The sequence below is a fragment of the Aptenodytes patagonicus genome, chromosome 8 (genome assembly GCF_965638725.1).
Source record: "Aptenodytes patagonicus chromosome 8, bAptPat1.pri.cur, whole genome shotgun sequence".
Classification (NCBI taxonomy): Eukaryota; Metazoa; Chordata; class Aves; order Sphenisciformes; family Spheniscidae; genus Aptenodytes; species Aptenodytes patagonicus.
The window spans coordinates 23,482,688-23,510,624 of NC_134956.1; the positions used below are offsets into that span (position 1 = coordinate 23,482,688).

Here is a 27,937-nt window from a genome sequence, read left to right on the forward strand (position 1 = left end):
CAAAGACGTTCACGCCGTGGAGGCTGGGGCTGACACGTGGGCATCGTGTTGCTGTTTGTGTTCATTCGTCTCTCTTTAACAGCTTACCGCAGATCGAATCCCTTTATTAAGTGCAATAAAAAAGAAGGTTTGCTGGACCCCATGGTGCCCATGTGCCCGGGGAGCGCTGGGGTGTGGGTGCCGGCACTGCCAGGCCAGGGGGGCCATGCTGCGCAGGGAGCCCATTCCTGGGTGAGGGTGCAGGTGAGGGTGAGGATAAAGGTGAGGGCATGTTTGAAGGCTTTGGGCGAGGAGAACAGTTTTGGTGAGGTTGCATCCCCCTCTGCTGGAAAAGCCAAGCAAAGACAGACGAGCACCCGCCGGTCAGGGAGAAAACGGGTGAGAAAAAGAGGAAATAAATGTGCGAAGAAAGCAAGTGAGCCCCGGTCCCCCGGGGTCCGCAGGGGACATCGCCGGCAGCCAGCCTAATCTGTAGCTGGGGGTTCGTCCGCTGCCATCCGCGATGAGAGGGCTCTTGCTGGGGACGATCAGGCCCTCTGTGGAAATGGGACCGCGTCCCATTTGTGCCAGGTGTAATCCCACTCCCGGTCATGGGAACGGGCAAGCGGGGCAGGGGCAGCGATGCTGGCTGCCGGCAAATACACACAGCCGCTGGTCAGCAAGAGGGGAGATGGACAGAGAGGAGCTGGGCACTGGGTGTCCCCGTAGGATTGACCTGCTCAGGGCTCTGGGACACCGCGCTGGGTGACACCGTGGGTCAGGCAGGTCCCGACTACTTGGTGGGCTCTGACAGCAGCCAGAAAATCGGGAGCATAGCTAAGCAGAATTGCATGGACAAGGTCAGTGCTTTGATGCTGGATTCAAAGCTGCTTCGTAGGCCAGGTGGTGCCGAGGGGCCATGGCTGATGGGTACTGAGGTGCAAAACACCTTGGTGGGACTTAAATATGTAAGGAAACCTGAACCATAGGCACCTAAATTTGTCAGCAAGGGTGCTGCAGAGCTGTCTACGGTTTCTTGCCAAGCAGCCGGTCGGGAGCCCTACTTCAAACCGGAGGCTGGAGAAAATGCCTCCCCTGGCCCATCCCGGTGGATCACCTCTTGTCCTCCATGCAGCGGCAGGGAGCAGGGGGGGGAGTTTCATTTCTAGGCACGGCTGTATGGAGGCAGTTTTGTGTAAAGGCAGCTCCCCCCGGGCCTGGCACCCTCTCCCATCGGGCTGCGAGGGCAGGCAGCTCCCCTACCCCGAGGACTGCTGCTGGAGCTCTTTTTTTCCTCTCTGCCAGCCCAGGCGGGCTGGGACGCAGGGCTCGTGGTAGCCCCAAGCAAGGTGGGTGACTGTGGCAGCAGCAGCGGCTCGTCACTGTGGCTCTGTGTGCACGGTGCCTGGGTGGGCGGCTCATGGCTCAGCCTAACCGAGGACCTCTACGAGGTTGCTGCTACGGGCTTCCCCTTGGTGCTGGCTTCCTCTAAATTTGGTAGTACACGTGTCTGCACAGAGCTGGAGGCTCAGGGCTTTATGCCCTTCTTTCAGAGGCTCACTTGGAGACTGTTTGTGCTTAGACTTAACACTGGAAGAACGGTTTTGTTTCTTTTTGGATTTTAAATCTAAATTACAGAAAGGGTGAAATGCTGTGACTGAGCTGGCGAAGGCCCTGACCGTGCAATAAATCTGCAAGCAGGGGCCTGGCTTTTGCACAGGGGTCTGTGCAAGTGCCAAGGTCTCTGCTAATAAATCTGACTGGAGGACCAGGAGGAAACTTTTTTTTAAGTTACTGCTAACAGCAGGCTCTTTTTTAACCATCATTTTTTCCCCCTCTCCCTTCTGCTGATTCATGCTCCTGCTTGCTTCGCCACGGGGAGACGCCAGCATTCCTGAAGGTCATCACTTGCATGCACCAGCTCACACTGCAAAGTGTTTGCCAGCATCTACCAAATCAAAATGCTAAACCGACTGTGATAATTTATATTTTCACTGTCAGTGATGGAAAATCTTACAGCTTGCCAGCCTCGTAGCTGCCACGTTTCCAGTCTGCTAGACTAGCAGAAGGTAGAGGAGGTGCATGAAAGGTAATGCCTCCCAACAAACCCGGCACCGGGTCATCTCAGTGGCATGCCAGCCTGTGGACTTTCACCTGGGCTCACCTATAGGCAGTCCCCTTAGAGATTTGGAAAACCTAGGGTCCAAGCATGCACCCCTCTGACATACCAGTCTGCCTCTCAGAGAAACATGCAAGACACTGGGAAATGAGATACTTCTGCTCACATCAGGTTTCATGCGGGAGTCATGCTGCTGCCTGCAGCCCCCGGGGTTCCTGGGGAAGCAGGGCTGTGCCTCCCTCACTGGCACCTCCCTCCCCTTCTGTGTCTCTCCTCCCCAGCGTGTTGAAGACTTTATGCTGTCCTGGGCTGCAGAAAAGAGGCAGAACTGAAAGGCATGCTAGCAGCATGCAAACATCTCTAAGAAAGTAAGAGTAATGTTTTAGTTTTCAAGGCGTGTCTCCCGCTTAATGGCAAAGGAATATTTCTGGTTTAGCTCAAGCAATAATAGCACAATAGGCACGTTCCTCTTTCAGGAAAGCTGTGGGGAAGACACAGTGAAATCCCTCCTTTGCTTCTTCAGGTTCTTTAGTGAGTATTTATACTGTGGCAGTACCCAAAAGTCTTGCAAAAGAGCAAGTCCCTGACTAAAACTGCGGGAAGACACAGTGTTATAGGCTGTGTGGTAGATTAGGAACCGTCGGTTACTTTAATGTCCATCTCTCTAGAGGTGACTGCTAATCTTATCCTTTCCTTTAAGCATTTGTAACATAAGGATGACACATATCTCATATACGCTACCGTATGCCTGTGTTTCTTTTGCTAGTATTTTAAGTGGGACTTGAAAATGCAGAGCTGGAAACAGACCCCACCTGCCGGTGCTGCGGAGCAAGGCTCCCAGCCAGGGCCAGTTTGTACGCACAAGTCCTCCTTGGCTTCCCCAGCTCAGAGAGCTTCTTCCTCCCTCGGCAAGGGAGGATGCCTGACCTGGAAGGCACCCGCAGTTCCTAAGACGTTTTACAAATGGCCTGCTCAATCCTTCTTGAAAGAAAATCAGTGTCAAAGCGAACTGACGGCACAAACAGGGCATGTGTATTTGCCGCCTTAAAGTGCGAAACATGAACAAGCAGAAATGCAAAATCTCAGAGCAAGATTGACACTCTTCTTTTGCCATGGCTCCTTGCTCAGCAGCAGGGGAAAGTGCCACACAGCAGAGTTCTGTAACTCATCAAATCGATCAGTTTCTTTGTCTGCATCAGCTAGCGGGAGTAGTCTTTAGCCGAAGACAAATTAAAGAAACGTCCAGTACGATATTCTATTTTGAGAGGAGCTGTCCTATTTTCTCACACTGACGACAGACTCAGAAATCTGTGCACAATTTAGCTCATTATTAGAACTAATTTGTGCCAGGCATTCCATCCTCTTTGATACGGCTGACCATGGGTATGAAATTTTCTGAGTTAATGAACCATAAAATGGATTAAGAACTTTCAAAGTGCAGTTCATATCACAGCTTAATTGGAAGGAGTGTATTAGTTGGCTTTTTACGGATACAAAGGAAAGCCATGTTTTGGGGTGGAAAAGCACATGCACGGATGCCCTCCCTGCTGCTGGGGAGCTGGGAAATTTCTAATTTCGGTGCCACAGAGTAGTGTCATTTGATGGCAGGCACCTTCCACAAACGCTCCACAGCATGCCGTGCAGCCCGTGCAGCCGAGAAGGACAGAAACGGGGTTTTTTTCTCTGCCTGCAGTACTTAGCATTCCTCCTGCGTAACGCCCTGCGGAGAGAAACCAATTAGTACAGCTCTCCCAGCAAGGTCAGGGGAGCTGCCAAGCAGATAAAGGGCCAGTCTGGGTGGTGTGGATCCTCCCGATGTGGCCGGCATAGCCGATGCCAGACTACCGTGCCCTAGCGTGCGGTCCCAGTGGTTTTATACCGATCTCATTCTAGTTGCTTTTTGGCACCTGTTCGAAACTGGTCTGTAACCCCCCCCTTTTCTTACCCACTGGCTCAGAAAAATAAGGCAGTGTGATTTAGAAAATTTCCTTCTGGCAGTCATGGAGAAGGAGAACCCTTTGCAGGTGTCCCAGAGGCGGCACGTAGCATTGGGTCGCAGGATCCCAACGACAAACAGCTCACTGCGATGACTTGGGACCGTAAGGTTACCGGGTGAAACAGAACATCCCATATATACACACACACACACATATGCCTCTTACTGGTCAGCGCTGATTTGGCACCGTATAACGCTGATTAAATACTCCCTACTACCTTCTGTGATGTCAACATTTTCCTGAGCAGGCATGGAAAAATCTGCAGCTTTTGTCCTTAGTAGCAGTAACAGAGTATTTTTTCTTTCATTATCCAAACATTATGAACTTTTATGTTTCATCTGAGGATACAGCAATACACCATTTCATGGTATTACAGAACTTTGATAATTTAGGTAATCTGTAATTTAAACTAATGCCAAACAAACTGTGTACCCATTCAAAATACATTTGGAAGGATGTATCACTGGGTGAATCCAGTGGTTCTCCTCTTGTGTTGTGCAACCTCTAACCTCCAGAGAATTTCCAGGAAATGTCTAGACACAGAAAGTGATGATTGATCCTGTTTTTATGTACTCTCTTCTTCTGATATGGCCATCTGCAGACCGGTCCTCCTCAGGTGCCAGAAATATCCTGCAAGCCACGGCATCAGTAATTGCATTGCTCTAAGTGCTCTGCACTGCTGCACTAATGAGTGCAAAGATTCCCAGGGTGCTTACGCAGACAGCTGACGGTGGAAATGGGAAGCAGAGTTGAAATCTAAAGACCTGAGAAACCCCGTGTGGAACAGTCAACAGAATTACGTACCCAGATTAGTGCTCAGTGCTGCCTTTCTGATCATAGTGAAAGGCATTTTGGAGAGTCCCATAATTTGAGGTGAATGCCGAGAACATACTGTTAACTTCATGCAATGAGTTTTATCATTCCTTTGAGTTTAGACACACAGCTCTTGTTATGCTACACGTTATAGCAGCATTTTATTGGGAGAAATATTCACGGCGTTCAAATACGGACATATGAGAACCTGAAATACCCTGCGACTTCACCAGGCTTGAGAGAACAGACACAGCATCCCCATTTGCTGGCTCTGGAAGTAGCTGATAGTAAATCGCAAGCCTGTCACCTGAAAACACGCCACATATGAGAAGAGATTTCCTCTGCGCAGAATTTGCAGCCCGTGTAGAAAGTGTCTGTGGTATCTTTGCAATACAGGGAGAGGGGGCATCATGTTGTTGTTTTCAGCTACAAAAGTGCTCGGTACCTCTCGCACTATTTTGTTCTAGTGGGTGAATTAGCAAATTGGATTTGCTCCCAGGAGTAAAATATTCATTTATCATTTCATGGAAAACATGACTGCTGTATAAGATGTGCTGTTGCCTGTTCCACATCTGTTTGCCGTGAGCTACGACGTGTACCTCGGGGAGCTTTTCCCTCTGAAATAATGACGGACACACAGAAGCAACTGACCACGCAGACCGGCTCTTAGCCGGCTCTTGTTGTCTGAGTGCCTTGGCATAGCTTCTACCTTCCGTGAAATCTTGAACGCATGCAAGTGCAAAGCACAGTCAGAAAGGGACTTCTGGAGATACTGTTCTCCTGTGCAATTGTGTAACAAACAATTAATAAAGAATATTGTGGGATGGCAGGTCCTCGGAAGAGGAATGAAATATAAACAACCACCCGTTATTTTGCCTCCTGCAGCAAGCTGACGAGTGCCTTGCACTCCAGGACGAGCTCAGTGTCTTTTCAGATGAGACCTGTGTTGATAACGATGATTAGTGATGACTGTACGGGGATACGCCAATATGTTCCTTGCATGTTTTATCTGTCCTCTTGTGTATGTCCATGCTAAAATCCACACTTGCGATGTGCAAGAATTATGGCTGCATTTACTTCATTAATGCTGGCAATGCAGGAGTGCAAACCAGAGGAAAGCCTGCAAAGGCACGCGGAGGCAAGCCACGCAGGAACCGCAGCTCTGCGACGGACTGATTCTACCTCAAAATACGGTCGGTCTCGGCTATTAACGTGTTATTCTCGCGTGTTTGGGGCGAACTGTGATCCTGAGGCACGAGAGGGGAGAGCGGAGCAGCGGTGCCGCAGGGGAACCTCGGGAGGGCAGTGCGTGCAGCGCTTGGCTGCCCGAAATTCATCAGCTGCACACGCGGCTGCTCTCTCTTCAGGAGTAGAAAGACTATCTGCCAGTTGCATTCATTGCAGCATGGCCTGCCCGTGTTTAAAGCACTTCCTATATGTGATTTTTGTAAGCCAGGGACTGGGCTAGCTAAGCCGTAGCATTCCCCTGAAAAAAAGGAGAAGGCCTGTTAACTTCTGCTGGCACGGGGTTATACCCAGTGCTGTATTTGCTGCTCTTTGCAAATATGAGCAATGCCGAAAAATGCCAAAATTCCCAGGTACTGATCGTACTGCTTCCTTGTGTGCTCTTCGGCACCTTCTGAGCTGCTTGGCCCCTCTCTCTTTATTATTCAGCCTCCATAAAACTACTTAACCTGCTTCCCCTGCTCCCCGTGAAGCTGGGATGTCTGTAACCAGGTAGCTCGGCCAGGGGCAAGGGGGGAATGGAGCCCGGCCCGTGCTGGTCCTTCCTCTCCCAGCGCGGTGCTGGGGTCGGGGCCCGGGCCTCTCCCCTGCACTGGGGGAGTCCTTCGGGGTTACGGAGGCTGCGGGGTTGGGGCTGGGGCCCCCAACAGCCGTGGAGTCAGTGAGTGTCCGGAGGCAGAAGGTTTCCAGCTTTGCAGGGCTACTTTGCACCTCAGCTCTCACTAGGGAGGAAAGTCGTCCTCAGCCTGATCGTGGTGCCCTGAAAAATGCTGCAGAATTAATGAACCGCAGCAAGCTAATAAAGCATGGCAGAGAGCCTTGACTCTGTTTCCACTCTTCATACAACACTGGGAAGTGGCTTAGGTCCTTAGTAAATATTTTGAAAGCCATTGCAGACAAGTGCAAAACAGTAGCTGTTTTCCAACCTATCGACAGCCTACAAATCCTGTTTAATATCCGTTAATATCTCTTAACGGAGATGATTCATTTCAGTCATGAAAGTTTTTCTGCGACATCAAATGAAATCCAGAGGAAAAAGATTGTACTTCAGGTGAAGGGAGATATTCTTATTCCTTGGGTGTCTTGTAGACTCCTCACGATTTTTTTTCAGCTGCATCTTCATTTGTTCAGCTCATGTCCCTCCTGCCTTGGCCTCACACCGCAAAAGTCACCATTTAACTACCCGGAGAGCTGGAGCTACATGATTTATGAACGATACAAACACTGGGATCCTCAGCAGCGTCTCTCTGGAGGACAGATGTTTAGAGAAGGTGTGGAATTTATTATGTAAATGAAGATGTCTAGAGCTTGTAAATCTGCGTCACTCCAATCACCTTTCCTTTCAAAAAACATGCAGGCGCGCGCATTACTTTGCTTTCTCATGCTGCTGTTGAAGTTGAGAGATTTCTAATCTCCACCTGCTATTGGCTGTACTGTACAGAACTAGGCTTAACGCGGCCGGGAATGAAAATATCCAGTTACAGTTACCTGACCGGCACAGCGGCAAGGTCCGCAGTAAATCACCTGAAAAAGTCCATGCAAGATGCATGGATTCCTGGCAGAAACTTCTAGAGAATGGCCGGTTACGTGAGAATAACTGAGAAGAACGAGGTCGTGGGGGCTGACCCTTAGCTTTTCGAAGTTCGAAGAGCACACGCAAGGCCTTATGAGATGTTTCACTTGCTTAAACAATACTCCGGGGTTGTCACGGGAGAGTATCACGGTTCATATTTCTTAACCCCTAGTCCTCTGCAAGTCCAGGATTTGCCTGCAGGCTGGCTTCCAGCTCAGTGGTTCTGGGGACAAAACTGAAGCTCCCACATGGCCGGCCCGAGAGACTAACGAACTGGAGGAGGCACCACGAAGAGCCCCCACAACCGGCGTCCTTCATAACTGGAGCTTCAACCCACCGCCCGGCCTTGTGTGGGGGAGTCCCGCTTCCCGCCCTGCTGGGTGGCAGGGCGGCCAGGGTGGCTCCGAGGGCCTCAGCGGGCGGCGGGGGCACTTCCATGGGGCCGGCTGGAGGAGGAGGCTGGGGAAGGGCGAGGGGGTGCGGGCCGGGAGCGCAGCACGGCTGCCAGGGGACCACCGGCAGCACGAGCGGCGGGCCGCAGCGCTGGGCCGTCAGGCGTGGCCCCCGGCACCGCACCCGGGCAGCCCTGAGGGGCCGGGACGCCCCCTCACCCGCGCCCTCCCGAGGCGGCGGGGGCCGAGGGGGGGTGAGCGGACGCCCCCTCACCCGCGCCCTCCCGAGGCGGCGGGGGCCGAGGGGGGGTGAGCGGACGCCCCCTCACCCGCGCCCGCCCGAGGCGGCGGGGGCCGAGGGGGGGTGAGCGGACGCCCCCTCACCCGCGCCCGCCCGAGGCGGCGGGGGCCGAGGCCCCGCGGCAGACGCCCCGCCCCCCCGCCGCCGCCGCCGCCGCCGCCGGCGGTCCTCCCCGGGCGCGGTGCGGGCGGCTGCCGGCAGGGGGCGGTGCGGCGCGGCGCCAGGGTTGGCGGCGGCGCGGCCTCTCTTGGTGCGCCGCGCGGGCCGTGGCGAGGCGTCATGTGACCGCGGCGCGGGGGCGAGCCGGGCCGTGTGGGAGCGCGCGGGTGCCCGACAGCCGCCGCCGCCGGAGCCAGTCCCCGGCCCGAGCCCGCAGTGCCCCCGGCCCGCCCGCCGCCGCCGCCGCCGCCATGCTGGCGCTGCTCTCCCGGCTGCTGGACTGGTTCCGCTCGCTCTTCTGGAAGGAGGAGATGGAGCTCACCCTGGTGGGGCTGCAGTACTCGGGCAAGACCACCTTCGTCAACGTCATCGCGGTGAGCGGGCCGCGCCGGGCCGGGGGCAGGCCGCGGCGGGGGGCGGCGGGGCCCTGGCGGGGCCCTGGCGGCCGCCGCGGCCTGTGCGGGCCCGGCAGGAGGGGGCTGGCGCCGAGGCAGCGCCCGGGCCGGGCGGGGAGCGGCCTGGTGTCCGGCCTCGCTGGCGGCAGCCCGTGGCTGAGGCCTGCCCGGGCTCCCCCCCGTTCCGCGGTCGCACCTCGCACGCGTCGTAGGCTGAGCTGAGCTGAGCTGCGCCGCTGGGCCGAAGGTGTTCCGCCGGGCTGCCTGGGATGGGCAGCAGGCGCGTCTGCCCTCGCCCTGCGCGTCTGTAGGCTGGTGGGGGAGGCGGCAGAGCCAGCCGTGTGTGGCCGCGGTAGCGTGCTGTGCCTCCGCCAGCCTTTGTGTGCTAACGGGGCCCGTGGAGGCACCGGTAGCCGTACCAGAGCAGAGCCCTGCGGTGTGCGCTGAAGGCTTGTTTCGGTCAGCGCGTTAGTGAGCCTGGGCTCACGTTAGCATAATGTGAAGAGTGTCTTCCGCTGCTTTCTCCCACTTGACTCTCTCAGCGGTCCTCCGTAAATGATTTAAATGTTTCCCACTCACCGTTCCTCTCTCAGATTTTTGTTTATCCTGATTGCTGAAACCTGTATCGAATAATCTACTTTTTCTTAAGGTACGCGCTAAGAACTACAACTTCCAAGCCTAACAGCAGCAGACTGCTGAAGTTGGGCCTGCTTATCTGATGATCTGCCTGGAGCAGATGAAGGAAGGGTGTGGGAATCCTCCTACGTGAAGCTTTTCCATTGTTGAACAAGATAAAGAGTGGCTTGCTTATATGGCTTATTCAGCTTCATCAGTGTCCTGTTCTGCGGATGCATGTGGCAAAACATTCAAAGAGACAAGCTGGAATTTGGAAGCCCTTGTAGGGAGACTGGAATGGGAAACCGGGGTGCCTTTTGGTTTTGCAGGGAGCATGACTGACTTGAGTCTAGTGCACGTAGAATGAGAAAGCTGATGTCTTCAACCTCAGACCTGAGCAGACCTTCAACTTATTTTTTTTTTGAGGCTGTCTCCTTAATGTTACTGAGTACTTTTATGAATGTATTTATTTAAAGTGTCAGTTGAATGAGTTACTGGATAGGAAAAGAAGTCTCATTTTCTTGCAGTTATTCATAATCCTCGTTACACTGACTAGCTGTCAAAATGTAACCAAGCTCTTGTGCAGTTGAGGATGTTAGCACTCAGTGGGCTTCATGATAATCATGTGAAATGGGACCGCCCTCATAAAAGGTAACTCTTCCTCAGCCTGGTTATGTTAGGTGAAAGTCGCTGGACTAACCCGAGAACGCCAGAAGCCTGTTCTTTCGCACGCAGTAGTGGCTGCTGCTACCTCTGGGCTTGGATTTCTAAAAATGGAACTCTGAAATTGTTGAACAACCTCGGTCTATGGCCGTTGAGCTGATACCGATTGGTGTGTTCTTGCAACTTCGGGCACTGAGATTACTCTGCAGGTTTTTTGTCTCCTGGAGTCATGGATGGTGATGGCATTGGACAAAGTACCGCTTTACCGTTCTGTCTGTATAGTACCAGCAGCACAGCTCCTTCAGGGAGTTATCTGTGAAACCGTGCTGCGGATATGTGGAGTAGTACAGATTTGTTGTAATAGTTGCACGCCAGTTTAGTCTATCTAAGTTGTCTCAAATGGTGAAGGTACTCCTACGTAGAGCTGACATCTGTATCCAGCTTGCTTTGCTAGGGGTTGAATCTTGCAAGGTTTCAACCGCACATTAGGATCACACCCAGAAATTTATCTGAGTAAGTGTCATTCAAATAGCCTTGCAAAACTGAGTGAAATAAGGAAGTTGTTATGCATAATGACACAGCCTAGTTAGCTGTTTTAGGTTTGGAAGTAGCAAGTCACATTTCTGAAGTTTTTAATTAGGGAATCTAGTGACTCTTTACAAAAAACAGAGTGAGGGGACTTGCTCAGTTTTTATTATTGGTTTTAAAAAAATAATAGCATGAGCTTCAGTTATCGGCACAATACAGAAGGAGTAGTGCCGTCCATGGCATGAAGAGCTAACTTCTTGTTAGTTGCTTCATTGACTGACTAATTCAGAGTATGCATTTGGAAATGAGTGCCGGAAAAGAATAACTGCTCTCTGCAGGCCAGTTAATGGTTTGGATGGATGTAGCTGTCAAGCGTTGGGATTCCATAAAACTAAAATGAACGGAATGACACAGCAAGATGCTAGTCCTATAGAATAGCTCTAAAAGCTGGATTACATACCGGGGACTTGGTATGGCTTATAAGGTTGCATTCTGTCTAACAAAGGGCTGTTACCAGTCTCTTGACAACAGTGAGTTTAACCTAATATAAATCTCTAATGTAATCTATGCCAATCAAATCAGGTGTATGTAACTAGAGGAAAAACTCAAGCCAATTGTACAGGAGGCTTGATACAACGTCTGGCTGCCACTGAAGTGGAAAGGCCGTGAAAGGCAGACAATCCAGTTCTAGAATAATCTTTTTCTAGGTTGGTAGCTGGTTTGGATCATATTTATTCCTCCAGTGTAAGCAAGCACTTAGTTTGTAATCAGACCAAACTTAGTTTGACTAGAAGGTTTAAAAACCAACCTTAGCAGTGAAATCTAGTTGTAGCTGGATACAGCTAATGCAGCTTCTGCTTTGCTAAGGCTCCGTATTAGTCACTGTCTCTAATTAGATATTAAGCATAAGTTTTCCATGTGTGTGAGTAAACTTGCTCACAAGGGAGGACATAATTTCTTCCTGGTCCTAATTTCCATAATGTAGATGGCCTATGGCTCTTACTCAGAGAAACTGCATGTCATCCCTGTATCGCATCTTGAATTGTTAGCTGCTTATCTGAGGGCTTGAAGTGCCCATTATTTACTGGAGTCTGCAGTATCTTCTGTCGTTTGCATCTCTGAAGCTACTGTCTGTGAACAGGCTTTCATCAGCCTTGCTGTCAAAGCTGCGAGTCCCAGCCATGCTGGTGTGGGGAGGTACGAGAGGCAACCGAGCTCCACAGCCATGTGACGCAACTGAAACATGACTCAAGTAAACTGACTGCTTCCAGGCTGCGGGCGGTGCATGCTGGTGAATAATGGGACGCTCGTCCAGTTTCAAAGAAGTACTTCATGGAAGAGTGGCGTTTCCTACTGTGAAGTCTTGCTTGAAGCCTGGTAGATTGATCCTTGATCCAGGCGTTTGGCACTGGAACACTGAAGCTCGATAGCCCGATTGTCAGCGGGCGGGAGAGGAGAACTGCAGGGGTGGGAGAGAGGCTTTCCTGATATGGTTGTCAGGTTTAAGAGCTAAACTCAACCTGTTCTGTTTGTGGTGATAAGATAAATAAGATCCCTTTTTTAGGATTTGTGTCAAAGCCTGAATTAGTGTGGTTTGTTTTTTAACTTTGGAATATCTGACAAGCCTTTGAATGAGGCCTTGGTTTCTAGAGAGAGGCAATTTTTTAAGTGCCTCTCAGCAAAAGATTCCTTTGGCCAGTTGGGAGCTGTGACTTCGTTCCGTCTTCGTGACCATTACAAGTAACTTTGACTTAAAGAAGCCATGCTGGAGAAGTGTGGGAAAAGATTGCTTTAAAGAGCTTCGCTGCTGCTTTAGTGCCTTCTGAAACACCCAGGTAGGTCATAAATAGCGTATGTTGTCACTTCTCACGCATAGTTAAGTGAGAAGGTTGATACATTTTTAAGTGAAGTGTTTCTTAATCACAGAAGTCTCTTGAAATGGATTGCCTCACTTCATTAGGTAATAAAGCTAATATGAGGTGACTCGTACTCCAGTTAATATTCTTTCTTTGAGGTCCTGCTTGCTGTACCCCAGGTGGTCTGAAACAGGTGACTGAAATCGGAATCTACTTTTTCCATCATGGTCTTAAATTCCTGTATAGCAGCACTCTTTAAGCAATGGAAGAGCTTTAAGCGGTAACACCTGGAGAATGGTGCTTTCATGGCTATCAGAGGCATGAAATGTCCTACATGTCCTGTCTTACATGACTGACTTCTAGATAGAAATATGCCTTTTTAGGTCTTGTTTCACTGCTGTGTGGTAGTTACATGATAAGCAGTCCATGTCCTTTCAAATATTCCATTGAAGTCAGGGTTGGGGAAATAAAAACGCATTTTCATGTCAGATTAAGCTATTTTGCTTTCTGCAGCAATCATTCATGGAAGTGCTGTTGTAAAGCCTTTCAAGAGACTGTTAGATCACAAGGATTCAAGCTTCTAAACTAGAGTTCAAGCTTCTGGATGTGATCACAACAAGTAGCTGAAACACTGAAGTATTTCAAGAAGGAAGCCAGACTACAGAAACTAGAGAGTTGATTTGTCCATATATGATGCACTTGTTGGTTGAAGCTATGAATGTTGCAGAGGAGGCTTAGTGTAGGGGTAGCTTTATATAATGCTAAAATGACTCTGCTTTTTTTTTTTTTTTAAGAAGAGATTTCTGAGAGATGCGGCTTTTTTCTTAGTGTGAACAGAAAGAAATTTAGTGATGAACAGCAGGGCTTAAGGTAGTATGCTAGTTCAGGTGGATTGGGAGTGTCCTGACTGGAATCCACACTCCAGTGATGTTGTCTCCTAGTTGGTTAAGTTTGTTCGTGATCTCTTCTAGATGGATGAAAAATATTACGAGTAAAGGTAAAAATCTTTGTTGTGTAGTAACAAAGCCTATATGAAGAAATTTGTCCTATAATGGTAATGAATCATGTTAGTTTTGAGATGCAATCTAAAGGCTGCCCTGACCTTTTCTGTTGATACAAAGAATGTCCTTGTGCAGGCTGTGGAATCAAAATCTCGTAGCTGTGAATTGGTGGTTGAGGACCATGTAGGCAGCATGCGTTCCAGTGCCAGCAGGAGAGAGCTACTGCTCTAGCTGGAAAGAAAGAAGAGGGAACACCGGTTCTACTGCTGCAGTTTGAGTTCTGCCTTTAATGGTTCCTTTAATGTATTGAAATGAATTTTTAAGGAAGATACAGGAAGCAGGAATTCCAGTCTTATGCTCAATTACTTGATCAAGCTGCTTAGGGCTTGGCGCTGACAGTCTGGTAAGCATAACTCCCTAGAAGTTGGCAGTCTTCTGGCTGTAGCTTATGGCTATGGGAGGGGTAGATAAAGTAGCCAGAGTGTGGTTTGGTTTGCTTTTTTTGACTTTCAAGACAACTGGAAATGCTAGGTTTAGTAAGCAGCTTGTTTCAATATTAACTAAGTATTAAAAAAGACTAAACTTGCATCCTTTGTACACTTCTGGAACGTTAGGTGCTGGTAAGTTAAACGCTTGTCTGAAGTCTTCTCATCCTACCCTTCTGGGAAATGAACGGTACCTGTAACTGGCACGCTGCCGGCTCATTCCTGAGGCAAGACTTATACGGGTGCCGGCTGGCAAAGCTGCCCCTGGCCTGTTGGTGGGCTGAAGGAGAGGGTGCAGACGCGGAGAGGCAGCCTGCCAGAGTTACAGCTAAAAAGCAGTGCTTGTGGATACGGCTGCGCTTCGGCATGCGTGGTGGTGTTTCAGAGCATACACCAAAGCTAGCGTTAGCTGGTGCGTAGCAGGTGGGCCAGACCTGGATCTGGCAGTGAGATGGAGAGCGCGCTTTGTAAGTGCTACAGTGTGCAAGAGTTAGTGCTAATGCTAGATACGAGGTGAGCTGAACCCAAAGTGGTTCATGCAGGTGGGTGTTGGCCCTGTACTCCTACATTACTGGAATACAGTGCAGGGACTTAGTCCAGTCTGGAAACAGTTTTGCTCCTCTGAATAATCCTTACCCAACGTAAGCCAGTACTCAGGCAGGTAAATGGGTTCATGTTGCCCTATGGTACAACCTTATCTCTGTGTCTCACTTGCCAGCTTGTTACAATAACTGCTGGAGTCAGCAAACATCATGTAAGGCTGGTCTGTTGTTGTCTGCTTAGCTAGCTAGTAATCCCCTTCATCTTGAAGTGCTTCAGGTCTAGTATTGGGGGTGATTTGAATATAAGATCTGTTGGACCGGGGAGGCTTTAACTGGGCAATTCCACACTAAGTCCCAGCGACATATGGAAGCTCAAAGGTTTTGTTTTCCTGCACCAGGGCCCAGATAAGAGGGGGATGACTCTAGTCCGTTGTGAGTTTTCAAAAGAGGGCTTGTATGCCCATTATCCATAACATGCCAAACATGCAGTCATGATACAGTATCCAGATATGTGAAGAATATATACTAGAGGGCATTTCTGTACAACTCGTCTTGGTCACTGCAACAGTGACTAGTACTGTCCTCCATTAAACAGGTTAAACTTGAATGCTAATCTTCAACTACCTTAATATGAACTGTGGAACTTCACTGCCCGTTGTTGTGCCTGACTTTAGGAATCAGATGGCCCTAAACTAGTATGTCATGTGCTTAGGTTCTCCAGGAGCTTGGAGTATTAAAAATGGAGCATCTCTTAAACCAGGAGGCTTAAAGTCTAGTCCTGCAGGTTCTTTCTGCATGTGGTCTCTGAAATTCGGTCTGTTTATAGAATCGTAGAATGGTTTGGGTTGGAAGGGACCTCTAAAGGTCATCTAGTCCAACCCCCCTGCCGTGGGCAGGGACATCTTCAACTAGATCGGGTTGCTCAGAGCCCCGTCCAACCTGACCTTTAGCCTCCCTCTTTCTTATCTTTCACACAGGGGCAAGAGTTAACTTTGTTTTGTGACCTTCAGTGAACAGTTTGTATTAATGCTGTATGGTCTGTATGACCTCAGAGCTAATGGCTTAATTCATAACCGCTTCTAGGAGACCTGGATGAAGTACAGTGTCTGCCTATTGGAATATTCACAGGTGCTGAAAACAGATGGTATTGCTAGATTTGTAAGCAACTACTCTTGCTGTCCTTGATGAGTGTTTGAGCAATGCTACTGTGTATGACAACAGCCAAACACTTTCAGGTCGGGAACTGAAAATATTTCTGTGCTTATCAAACTTGTTTTAAAGCTGATGCCTATTTTAGAAGGAGAAAGCATCGTATTGTGAACACACAGTGATAGGGCTGAGTAATCTGCTCGGGGGGCGGGGCAGAGGGAAGTCTGATTCAGACAGAACTGCCTACTAATAAAAGCATATTCTTGTTCTGCTGTGGAAGTAGCTTTTGCATATGCATACTCTAAGATGCAGCTGAATTCCTGGCTTTTTTCCTCTGTAGAGGTAGTAAACAAAAGACCTCTAAATTTTGGGTTTAGAGAACCGTTTCTGGGCCAAGACAGTTGGATATAATAGCAGAACCTATCAAAGGAGATCACTGCCTGCTAGCAAAATCCATTACAATTGCTTTAACCATTTTTTTGACCTGTCTTAAAAGATAAGGTGACTGCCAGTAGCTTGCTTTAGGTACACTGACTGTGAAGAGGAACACCCACACTTATATCAGAGTAAGGTCTTTCAGATGAAGATCTAAGTTGATCGATATGCTCAAAACCTGCAGACAGGTGTGCCCCTCAAAGCTATAAAGTGCCCACCTCACCTCAGAATCCACAGCCTCCAAACTTCCTATAGAGAGAAAGGGCGTGCTTGTGTTTTGGAGGCAGCTCAGTGAAGGCACCTGCTACCCTTTCCTTCTGTTTCTGACACTTCAGAAAGTATGTCAGATAGCGCTGATTTGTCTCGCCTACAAAGCAGAGTACAGAAGGCTGAAACTCAAGCTGTAACTGAGCAACTCTGTAGTGTAGTTTTTAAGCAAGTCGGAACAAGTTTTTATGGCACCTGGATGCGTAGCGTGGGTAGAGAGTACTTGGAAAGTAGTATAAGGTGCAGCAGCTTTTCTGAAGATTCTGTAAAAGCTTCCTTGTGGTGGATCACAGTAATTTCTTCAACATTACATTAAACACGTGGCAAATGAGGTGCTGCTCCAATCTGAAGGAATCCGTACCCTAAAAGAGTGGTGAGAGAGCATGAACTATTGATAGGAACAGCTCTCGAGTGAAGAATCTGGAAGTATCTGAGTGGGAATAGCTGACAGCATATGGCGTAATATGAAGTAGCACAAAGAGATGGAGGTTCAGGGAGTGCTTGGGAGACGTTTGGTTGGAAGATGTGAGTGTAGGGTGTGACTGTAGAGGCAGGAATGCAGTGGTTCTTGAGCAACCACGGTGAGCTGACCCTTCAAAGGCAAGATTGGCAAATGCATGCTTTATGAGCTGAACTGAACTGCATCAGACGTGGAAGGCACAGTTTACCTTCTGCTGCTGAGCTATACATAATCAAACTGGCAGAAATGGGCAACTCATACACTGGGCTTTCAGGGCAGGAACAGGAAGCTAATGAACAGGCATTCAGGTTGTGCACCTACCTTGCTAAGTTAGCAGAAAGGTTAGAGTAGTTTCTGAAATAGTGCTGCATGAGACTGATACATGCTCTTCTGTGTAGCTTCAACAGTTGAAACTTCTTTCAAAAGAGAATGCAAACACCTGCCTAATGAGGTTTAAGCTGTCCATTTTTAAGGTCATCTCTGTTTTTACTGTTGCATTCCTTGGATTCAAGGACTTAGTGTTTTTTTTTTTTTTTACTCCTTTTAAAAGACTGTTAGTCTGTATAGCCATGCATCTGGAAGGCAGATCTTGAATGTGAAACATCACCACCTGTTCAGGGGACTGCTGGCTTCAAATCCAAGCTCTGGATGTATTTCTGTTTTGGAGGTCAACAGCAAGATCAACATGCCATTTAACTGAAGGACTTGGCCAAATAAGCCCAAATGAGACTGCTATCATCTGTATGCTTTCAGTTGACTTCTAAAGTTTATCAGCGTTATACTGGAGTCTGTATTACGTGAAGCCTACAGCTTTGGTTTGCTAGTGGAAGATCACAGGTTTTTTTGGGCGGTGAGGCGGGGGGAACAAGCTGAAGAAAGTGGGCTTCTAGGCATAGAATTGAATGACAAAGCATTGGTATTACAAGCTGACCATCTTCTGGTTGCAAGCTCTGAACAGCATGTACTCCAAGCATGTACGGTCAGACTTAGTTACTACTTGCAGCTTGTGAGCAGTTGGGCCCTAACTCTATAGGGTGATGTGACATCTGCTTCATAGATCCTAAAGAACTTTTAACTCGGGCTAGCTTCTCTGTGCAACATCAGGGGAGAGAAGCAGACTTTCTGCTGCTATGGTATCGAACCCTAATTAAACAACTGAATGCATTTGAGTTGACCTTTTTTCCAAATCTGGTTGACTTGTCTGGTTCTATTGCACATAATGGATGTAGTGAGATACATAATGACCGCTGTGGCTGAGATTCACCTTCTGCCAAATAGCCGAGGGAGCATGGGAGAAATCTGTACTACTGTTGATAACACTTGTTATGGCTCCTGGGTTAGCTACAGGAGATAGCTGTGAACTTGACTTTCAAGCTGTTACAGATAAAAGTGTAACAGATAGTAAAACATCTGCCACTAGAGAACCTCTCTAATACAACACTGTTTTGCAGCAGTTATGCCAGAGCTTAGAGCGATGCTGAACTTCTGGTGGAAATGGACTGAAATACTCTCCAGTTGCGTTTCGATTGCCTCTTCCACTGCTGAACAAGTTGGACGCTGCGTAGCCTAGCAGGAAGCAGACCTGTCAGGTCCTTCCGCTTTCCAGCCTTTTAAAACTCCTCAGGGAGTTAACCCATACCTGTGGGTTGGAGGCTTACTCCACAGAAGTGATTTATTACTGTAAATGTTGTCCATAGAGTAGCTTGCCTCAGAGGAAAATCTTCTGGATATTTCTAGCTTCCAGGTAGCTAGGAGATCCTGACGTACAGAACTTGGCTCCAGCAGAAGTAGGTGAATGGCTCTTTTCCTTTACTTGCCCTGGCTGTCCATCTGTTAAGCTATGCAAAGCACTTCTCCCCAAGTAACTTTGCTCCCCTGACTGCCTCAAGGCTTGAAAAATGATTTAAGTGCTTGTAAGAAATGACTTGACTGACTTCACACAAGCTTCAATACACAGGAATATAATATCTACGACTTCTTGGCTATAAAGCCTTCGGTTGGAAGGCAAACGGTTAGAAAAAGCTTATGATATTTTACTATGTAAACTAGCTGCATCAGATAAGCACTAAATTTAACTCTCTGTTTTTTTCCAGTCAGGTCAATTCAGTGAAGATATGATTCCTACTGTGGGCTTCAACATGAGAAAAGTTACAAAGGGTAATGTTACAATAAAGGTATGTTACCATTGTTGACTGTCTCTTTTTAAACCTGTGCAAGGTTGTCTTCAGCTTCTAGTTTAAAAGTTATATGTTTGCTCTGTTTTTCTTCCACCATTGGGACAAATACAGGAAACTGAAGAGGCTCAGCTAAATCTGTCAAATAGCTTAAGAATACACTTATGTTTATTTATGGGGTTTCTTAAATGAGAATCTGTGTGTGATTTCCAGGTTCATGGGCTAGTTAAAGCAATGTTGTGATAATGCTGTCTGGCTTTAGTCTGAGTTAATTTTCACATGTGTAGGGCCCAGAGATCTTCCTCTTCTGCTCATCAATATTGCTTAAGGGAAGGCTTACATCAAAAGCAAAGTTTTAAGTCAATATATCTTATTTTGTTTTCTTGTATACCACAGTGTGTAAACTTAGTACACGGGTGTGTTCTTGCATCTGGTGTAAGATGCTCTAGTTTGCATCTTATGCTATTGGGCCTGCAAGCTTTGAGCAGCTGTACAAGGGATTATTCCTGTTCTAATATGTGAGAGGTCCTGCAGCTGGCCCGAGGAGAAAGGAAAAACTGTGTTTTGATTTCTTGTCTTTGCACGACATGTTTAAGCATAGTGTGTGGCTAAATTGTCCTTTTCCCCTTGCCTTAAGATTTGGGATATAGGAGGGCAACCACGATTCCGAAGCATGTGGGAACGATATTGCAGAGGAGTTAATGCTATTGTGTAAGTGTCATCTTCCTTCAGCTAGTACTTAACTTCAGGTTTGCTTCTCTTCTGTGTGTAGCCTTTCTAACAGTGCATGCTTGACTCGGTAGTACTCGTTTTAATTTTGAAACTGTACTGCAACCTTACTGACCTTTTTTTACCCTTAAGTTCAAGGCTCAAGGTGGGTTATTTTCTTATCGGTGTCTGATCTGGAGTACTAACTACTTCCTGTCTGAACTGGGTGGCAGTGCTGTCTAACTGAAAGAATCTTTCATCTACTCTGATCATAGAGAATTCTTTTTACAAGAACCAAATTCTTTGCTCAGAAGACCTAGCTTTGTTTAAAGCCTTGTTGAATGTGCTCAAAACTGACAGTGTAAAGCAAACACTGCTGTTTCTGAAGTAGTTCAGTCTCACTGACCTAACCTTAAATTCTCTTTAAAGCTACATGGTAGATGCTGCAGATCGTGAAAAAATAGAAGCCTCTCGAAATGAGCTGCACAACCTTCTAGATAAGCCACAGTTACAAGGAATCCCTGTAAGTAATATTGCCTTACACGGTATTAAATTTCCTTGAGGAATGTGCATAACTTCAGCAACTCTGAAGTCTGGCTTGAACTCTTAAGTCAAGTCTAAGGCCTAACCTCACTGGTTAGTATAAGCATGAACAATACCTGCCCTACCCCCAGTGCCTTAAATCAAATTGTTGACCTCGGTCAATCCTTCAGTGATCTTATTCTTGTTCGGTGCCCACAAAAAAAAACAAAAAAAAATTGGAACAGTAATTTAGAGTAGAGTATTCCACAGTATGAGTTTGTGCTCTCTTCTGGAGTCTACTATAGTACAGGTTAACCAGAGTATAGTACAGAAGTATAGAGTAAGTTTGGGGAATCTCAGCTGAAAGTCTACTGGGATTATTCTCAGTTTTATCAGCTGATGTGTTCTCGTGCTTGTTTTTTGCACATAACAGTTTATTTGTACCCCTTCTTTCCCTGTGACTAGGTCAATCTTCCTTCTTGATCTGGTTTAATAGTGAATGTCTCATCCTGCTGGATTTAATAGCCTAGTGCAGACTGCTTGTCAGACTCCCCTGAAGTTTGTTGTTTGTGGTGGGGTTGGTGGTTTTTTTGTTTTTTTTTTTTTTTAAAAAAAAAAAACAAAGCTGCAACCGTTTCCTTCTACTCTGGATTTCAGGTTCTAGTACTTGGAAATAAGAGAGACCTTCCTAATGCTTTGGATGAGAAACAGCTAATTGAAAAGATGTAAGTCTAACCCTTCCTAAGAAAGGATACTTTAACTCAATAAATGAATTCATGTACATAGGGTTGTTAGATCAAGAAGCTTGCATGTGTAAGTAGAAAACCCAGCAACAGGAGGTAGCTGAAACATTGTGTAGAAACAAGTTAGGTGGAGGAGATGAAGGGGGAACAGTTTAGATTCTCAGTATGTGTCCTTGTTGTAAGTGAAGTGTATGTTGAAATGTTCTCTCTTTCATAGGAACCTTGCTGCTATTCAGGACAGAGAAATCTGCTGCTACTCAATTTCTTGCAAAGAGAAAGATAATATAGGTAACTATTAACCTAAAATGCTAAGCATTATGAAGAGCTGTCAGAGGATGGATTGGGGGATTGTAACTTCTTAAACACCAGTTTCCTGAAGTCAGGAAGCCTGTAACAAATCAAAGAACAATGTGTAAGTGCACTGGTTAAGTTCCGTATAACTCCTGATGGCAGTGAGGAAACTTGACTGGTTGTAGTTATCAAAACATATGTCAGTCTGCTGTGAAATCTTCTGCCTTTCTTTAGTTAGTTTGCAGCAAATAGCTGACTAGCCTCACTATTAGCTTGGCCTAAATGATTTTATACTTCTCTCCGGTACTCTCAACTCTGCCTCACTTTCATGAGGCTAGCAAGTACTTGCAGCAAGTTTTTCCTCAACAGTCATTCCCTTGAAATAATCATCTTCCCTTGCTGTCTTATCAAAGTGGTTCATGTTGTGGCCTATGCTAGTCACTACTCCGTGCAGCCAAACAGTAAATTTTTCTGGTGCTGACATCAATTGCTTTAGAATTTCTGGAGTTCAAACGCAGAAACCATGATACTGTGTAATACCAAGTACTTGACACTAGTATTGTAAGTAAACTGAGTAATCTCAACTGAATGAAAACACAGTACTTAACAACACTTGCCATCCTTCTCCTGATGCCTTCTTGTGGCTGCCATGAGGTTAACACTGGTTCATTGAGTTTACTGATGAGGGAAACTTCAGGCTGGTGGTCACAGGAACAAGCTATAGAGGATACCAGAACTGCTTTATATTAAGGACTCAACTTCTTTCCGGGAAAAATGAACAGCCTGTGGAACTCTTCTGGCTTCTTATCCAAGAAGCCCCTGTCACCTTACCATCAGTTAAAGATTCAAATATGGTGGATAGGAGAAGCAGATACTCCCTTCTGTCATACCTCCTGTACAAGGCTCACAGCACAGCTGAGCATCACTGATGCGATAGGGAAGGTGCTACTGGAAGCATTGGGCTGGTATGATGTTAGTGCATTTCACTTCCTTAGGAGACCCTCTTTCAAGCATGGAGGAGCTTGATGCCTTGTGCTGTAGGGCTCAACTAACTTTGTTCTCATCAAGTGAGGAGGGGCAGACTGGCTAAATAGAGCAGTGTTGATCTAAAACTAATTATGTGAGCCATACCAAAGTATCAGATTAAGGAATGTCTTTTTCCTAGAGGTGTAGCTGACTGAGGAACCAGGATGTCTGGGGCAGTTCCTTTAAATGTTACTTAAAGGATGCTGGGCAGTTACAGGACCAAAGCACAGACAGCAAGCATTCCAAATAATCATTCTATTGATCCATCTTGGACCATCCTCTAGAGAAGGGCTGGATATTCCTGTTGTGTATTTGGGGACACTGGCATACCAAAGCGATGCCAGCTATACAAATACAGATAGACACTTGAATATGGAACTTCTCTTCTCTCTCTCTTCAGATATCACGCTTCAGTGGCTTATTCAGCATTCAAAATCTAGAAGAAGCTGAAGTCTTCCTGGAATCTCCAGTACCAGTTGGCCATAATCTCAGTTGTCCACTTCCCTCCATAATGAGATATTATCCAAAAATCCTGTATCAAGAATCTGCCTTTTCATGGTTCATTTCTCATGTGCACTGCTGAAGACTTGTATTCCTATTCTGTCACAAAACAACTAGAGTTGTCATGATAAAGTCAGCACAAATATTTATTTTACAACCATCTATGGTGGGAGGGTTGTGGGGGGTCTTTTTAAAAAAAAAAATCTCTCTACCATGTTAACTATGATGGTACACTCTGTTCTGGTTTTTCAGGGCCAGGTTTTTATATGATTTTCAGCAAGTGTTTTATTTCTAGTGTTTAGTGGCTTGAAGATGCTGATGCTTGACAGCATTAAGATTCTGTAAGATGCCACATACCGTAGTTAGAAAACATTTAAGCGTGAGTTGTGGGATACTGATTTATCTCACAAATGCATGTGATGTGTGTATGTAAGCAGAGAAATGGAAACTGTTTGCAGAGGGGAGCACAAGGCATAGATCAGCATCACTAATCTACAGCTGAGATCTTATCCTGTCACTTGAAAAAGAAAACTCTCATGATGAATTAGGAGAGAGTCAACTGTTTAAAATCATTTTGTTGCTTCTGTTTAACATTTGTGTGGGGGATGGGAATGGACTGTTCTGTCAAGCTTTCAAAAATTGGAGTATTCCAGCATGAAAACAAATTGCTAGGAACATCAGACTTCGTTCAAATACATCTTTCTATCTACAGATACTAGTGGTCTCTATCTGAAACCAGAACACACATTCTGAGCAGCTGCATGACACTTAAATTACTGATGTTTTCGTATAGAGTCAGTCGTTGACCTTTAGCACAATATCTATGTAATTGTGTAGTGTCTCTCCTGCTCATGAAATGGCTGGGCACAGTTTCACCTGGTGCTATGGAATATCTAGGCTATTGTGACAACTCTAGACCTGCCTGCTTTCTTGATGTAACCATGTGCAAAGTCTGTAAGTTGCGAGATGAAATGTTCTACTGTGTCAAAGCACAAGAGAGCCAACAGATTGATCCTGTTTCTTGACTAGCTCCTACAGTATAGGGAAGTATATATGAACTAAAGATTGTAATGTTTTTGTAGCTTTACTTTCTCAATGACTTCAGTATATTTAAAGGGACAGACTTGTTGAGACTGGTTTGTTCATACAGTAATGTCAGTGTAGCTTACTAGTGTATGCAAATACATGGTACACCTGCTTGTGTTGCCTCACACTGTGTGTGATTCTTCACCTAAATGTAGTTTGCATTATGTCGGAGTCTTTGGTTGGAAACACTGTTTAGTCCGTATCAGTTACGACAAGCCAGTTTTAATTTAGACTGCCATGGCCTTACTGTTCTGTACCAACTATTGCACTGTTGCACAGACACTACGTGCTGCCTGCATTCAGTCTGAACTTGCATTTTAACTTTTTGTCCCCTTTCAGTTCTCTGAAGCATGATTTCAATTAATCCATACTCTGGTGCTGTAGAGGAGAGGGTATATTAACTTGCTACTGTAGTCCCTAGTTCACCAGGAACTGCTACAGTTACTTTTCTTTAGCAAACTTGCTTGTGCCTAAAATAAGGAAACTAAACTAGAATGTGTGAATCTTTGTGGGGGACCAGGTCACTGTTTAGTTAACTGGCCTATAGCTAAAGTTGATGTGTTTGGTGTTTATATACTTCACTGCTTTCAGCGTTTATGGCATCCAAACACTACCAATTGTTAACCTGTGCATTACTCTCTGCATGTGAACAACTTATACAATTACTGAACTTTGTAAATACGTGAATTTTTTTATTTAGGTGGATGCATATGTTGGTTTACTGCTCTTCAGCTTTATTCAATAAACTTATGTTTTGAGGGTTGTATTGACACTTAACTGACTGACTTGAGTTGATATGGCTTAACTCATGGAAATACATTATGGGATGTCTGTCTCCTCTCCCACAAGATTACAGCTGGGGAAGAAGGCTCGGTAAATACCTGAGCTTCTTTATGTTCTGTGGTTCAACTATTCAAGTGAAACGCTTATAAAACTACCTTTCAGGCCTGGGGCTTTCTCAGCTTACGTGAGCAAGTTTAGCTAGTCAGTCTCAGCAGACTTCAGTGCTTTTTTACGTTTATGAAAAGCACTGGTCAGCTGAAGGGTCTTAAGTAGGGTCAGCCTTCTGGAGCTCTGTTTTCAGGAGAAAAATGCATGTGTCTACAAGCTTGTTTCTTGTCATCAAGCCTAGAGTAAAACCTTTGCTTTTCTAGCAGAAGTGTCAGATCTAGCAGTGCCTGATCATTCACTACCAATTAAAGCATAAAGATTCTTGTCTCATTGGAAAGTGAGGCTTTCATTGACTGAGGTCTTGAACAAAGTCTTTGTTGTGATTTTAATCCGAAGTTACACCCACTGTTCTTCCCAAATGCTTTGTGGCGTTAATTTCTCTTGGGTCGCTGATTAACTTACAGGACCGTATGTCAACATCTTCCAAGTAATGGTAACAAATTGGATGTCTTCTATTCACAGCCTGCCTCCATGTAAGCTTTCAAACTTAGAGCTGTAACAGGTTGGTTTTTAGGCCTGGCTACTGGTCGGTTAGCATCTTTCATGTGTAACTCGGCTGGTGGGAAGGACTAATGAACTGTTGAGTAAAAGATTATGTGCATGTTTCTTCAGTTGATGGGATTTCCTGCATGCCAAACAAGCTACCTGGAGTTAACATTCAAAGCAAAATGCCTCGAGTTGCAAAATCTGAGAAGAGTATTACTGCTGTAAGATTTGTCACCCTGGTTGGTCTGATACCAGTACCGATCACTTAAATCAGCTGTGGTGTGAAGTTGGCCAACAGCTGTTTGCTTGATGTGGTATTTAAGTAATAGTTTCTACTTCTGAATGTAAATAGCAAGGAAAGCTACACTGGCCACCTATGATGTGCGTACTCTAAAAAGTACATTTGTATTACTTCACGAAATGACTCCACCTAGGTTTTCACAGCTATTCTTGTGCAGTTCTCCCAGATGCCTTTAGTTACTCACATGGCAGAAATGTAGACCTTGAAGAGACTATTTGAATCCAGTGCAGAGGATTACACTTTTTCTGTTTGAGGGCTTGATTAACTTTCCAACTACCTTCATTTTGAAACAGAAGGGAAGTGTAGTAAGTCTTTCCAGAGAAGTGAGGCTGTTCTCGCCACCTTTCAGCCTTGGACTGAAAAAACTACTCACTCATCTGGCACAGTTAAGTCCAAGGTTAAACTTTTTCCGTTCTAATAAAGGTGTGGAGCTAAGATAGGCATTATCAGTGTTGTCTGCTGAACTTGGATGCTATAGCTGTGTTCTGCTTCTAGAAATCTATTGGGGCAATCTAATCTCTCATGATGATTGCTTGTCTCAGGCTCTGTAGTGAGCCTGGACAGTAAAAAGAGACTGATGAAATTTCCCATTCTCTTAACAAAAGTTGCTTTTTTAGTAACAAGAATTATTGTACTTAAACATCAACAGCTGTACTGTAAACATCAAGAGAGTCCTGAAACTCTCTTCTGATGTACCTGCAGTAGGCCTTGACCGTTAGCATATTAAGAAAACTGGGTCTTGTGAAAAGGCAAATACTGAGCCAGAGAGAACTCTTGGTCATGAATATGCATGCAAGTTAGACACCGGTCATACCTTTATGACCTCATGATGTGTTGGTATTGTGTGGTGTCCCGATGATTTAAAATAGCTGTCAACTCTAAATACTCGTTGTCGGTTTTGTTCAGTAAGAGCGATCGCTCTTACTGATCATAGAGCAGCGCGTCTCTAGATTAGACTAGGAAGAAATGTTTGTGCGTGCACCCACAGCACCGGGCTGTGTGAAAGCTTTCCTTGGAGTATTAATGTCCTATCAACGTTAGTGTGGATGGTGGTTTCTTTAAGTGCAATTACAGAGCAGCATAATTCTCATCGTCACCCTGAGTGCAGCTGAGTGTCTTCAGCACTTGCACAGAGCAATTAGGTCCTACCACTTGGCAATGTGAAAAATGCACAAATGTGGAGCTGTTCCATAGTCTGTGGAACTAATAATCTAGTTTCTTATCGATTTGTGTCTTCTCTTTGCATCTTTATGGAAACAGGTTGGAAAGACGGTCCTTTTTGGATGCTGACATATAAAGCTGCATAATCTTCACTTTCTGGTAGAAGAAAGGAGGCCAGAGAAAATGCCTTAAACAGTCTCTCTGGTTATACGGTTATAGGAATGTTGTGCAGGGATCTATAATAACTTGAAGTATGACTTAGCTGGATTATCAAGCTTTTAACTTTTCTAAGGTTTAATTTTGTAGTTACTGTGGCTGTGCAATGGCATGTCATGATTTGCTTTGTGCGTGTTTACTGAATGTGAAAGAAATGTGCTTCCTCCCGGTCGCGTGCCCCAGCACTGCTCCCTGCTGGCTTGCTTCTGCACTGACCCTGACCAGAGCGAGCTGTGTGAATTCTAAATAGGGGGGTGTAAATCAGGTTATTTAAGCTGTCTTGCTAAGAGCGGTGCATTGCCGATAACACGAACAGCAAAGCAACGAATCATGTTAAAGAAGTAATGCGTGAATGCCTGAGACTAGTATGTGCTTCAGGACTTTTATTCCCAAAAGATGAGTGTAGAATGACTTGTCTCACTAAATCATAAACCTTCAATGAGTAGCCTATTGTTTTAGGACTACAGATGCTGAACGTTAAAGTATGCCTTGGTGAAACATCAGGGAATTTCTTTTACATGTCACTTAAATGACAAACACGGAATGGCACTCAAAGGGGGTGTGCACATACTCTTCTAAAGGAGAAGTAAAATATTTGATGTTTTTATTTCCGTCACAGTGGAAGGTGGGTAAGTAGACCTTTGTGCCAGGATTAGTGCCTTTTAATTATGACATTACAGGTTTTATTCTGTTAAAGGCAACATCTATCATTGTGATCATTTTTGAAGTGCTTCAATAAAGTGTTGTTGAAAACCATTCTTTTGCATATTCATCTGTAGTAGTACAGCTGCTTTTAT

At 46.1% G+C, this 27,937-nt stretch overlaps 1 protein-coding gene across 1 annotated transcript; it reads left to right on the plus strand.

Moving 5' to 3' along the window:
• Positions 1-8,743: 8,743 nt before the first annotated feature.
• ARL8B (ARF like GTPase 8B) lies at positions 8,744-27,896 on the plus strand. The gene is made up of 7 exons (XM_076346705.1): positions 8,744-8,952; positions 19,068-19,148; positions 19,786-19,859; positions 20,286-20,379; positions 21,036-21,103; positions 21,339-21,409; positions 22,839-27,896. The coding sequence occupies exons 1-7, from the start codon at positions 8,830-8,832 to the stop codon at positions 22,886-22,888; spliced, it is 561 nt and encodes a 186-aa protein (XP_076202820.1). The 5' UTR covers positions 8,744-8,829; the 3' UTR covers positions 22,889-27,896.
• The last annotated feature ends 41 nt before the right edge of the window (positions 27,897-27,937 follow it).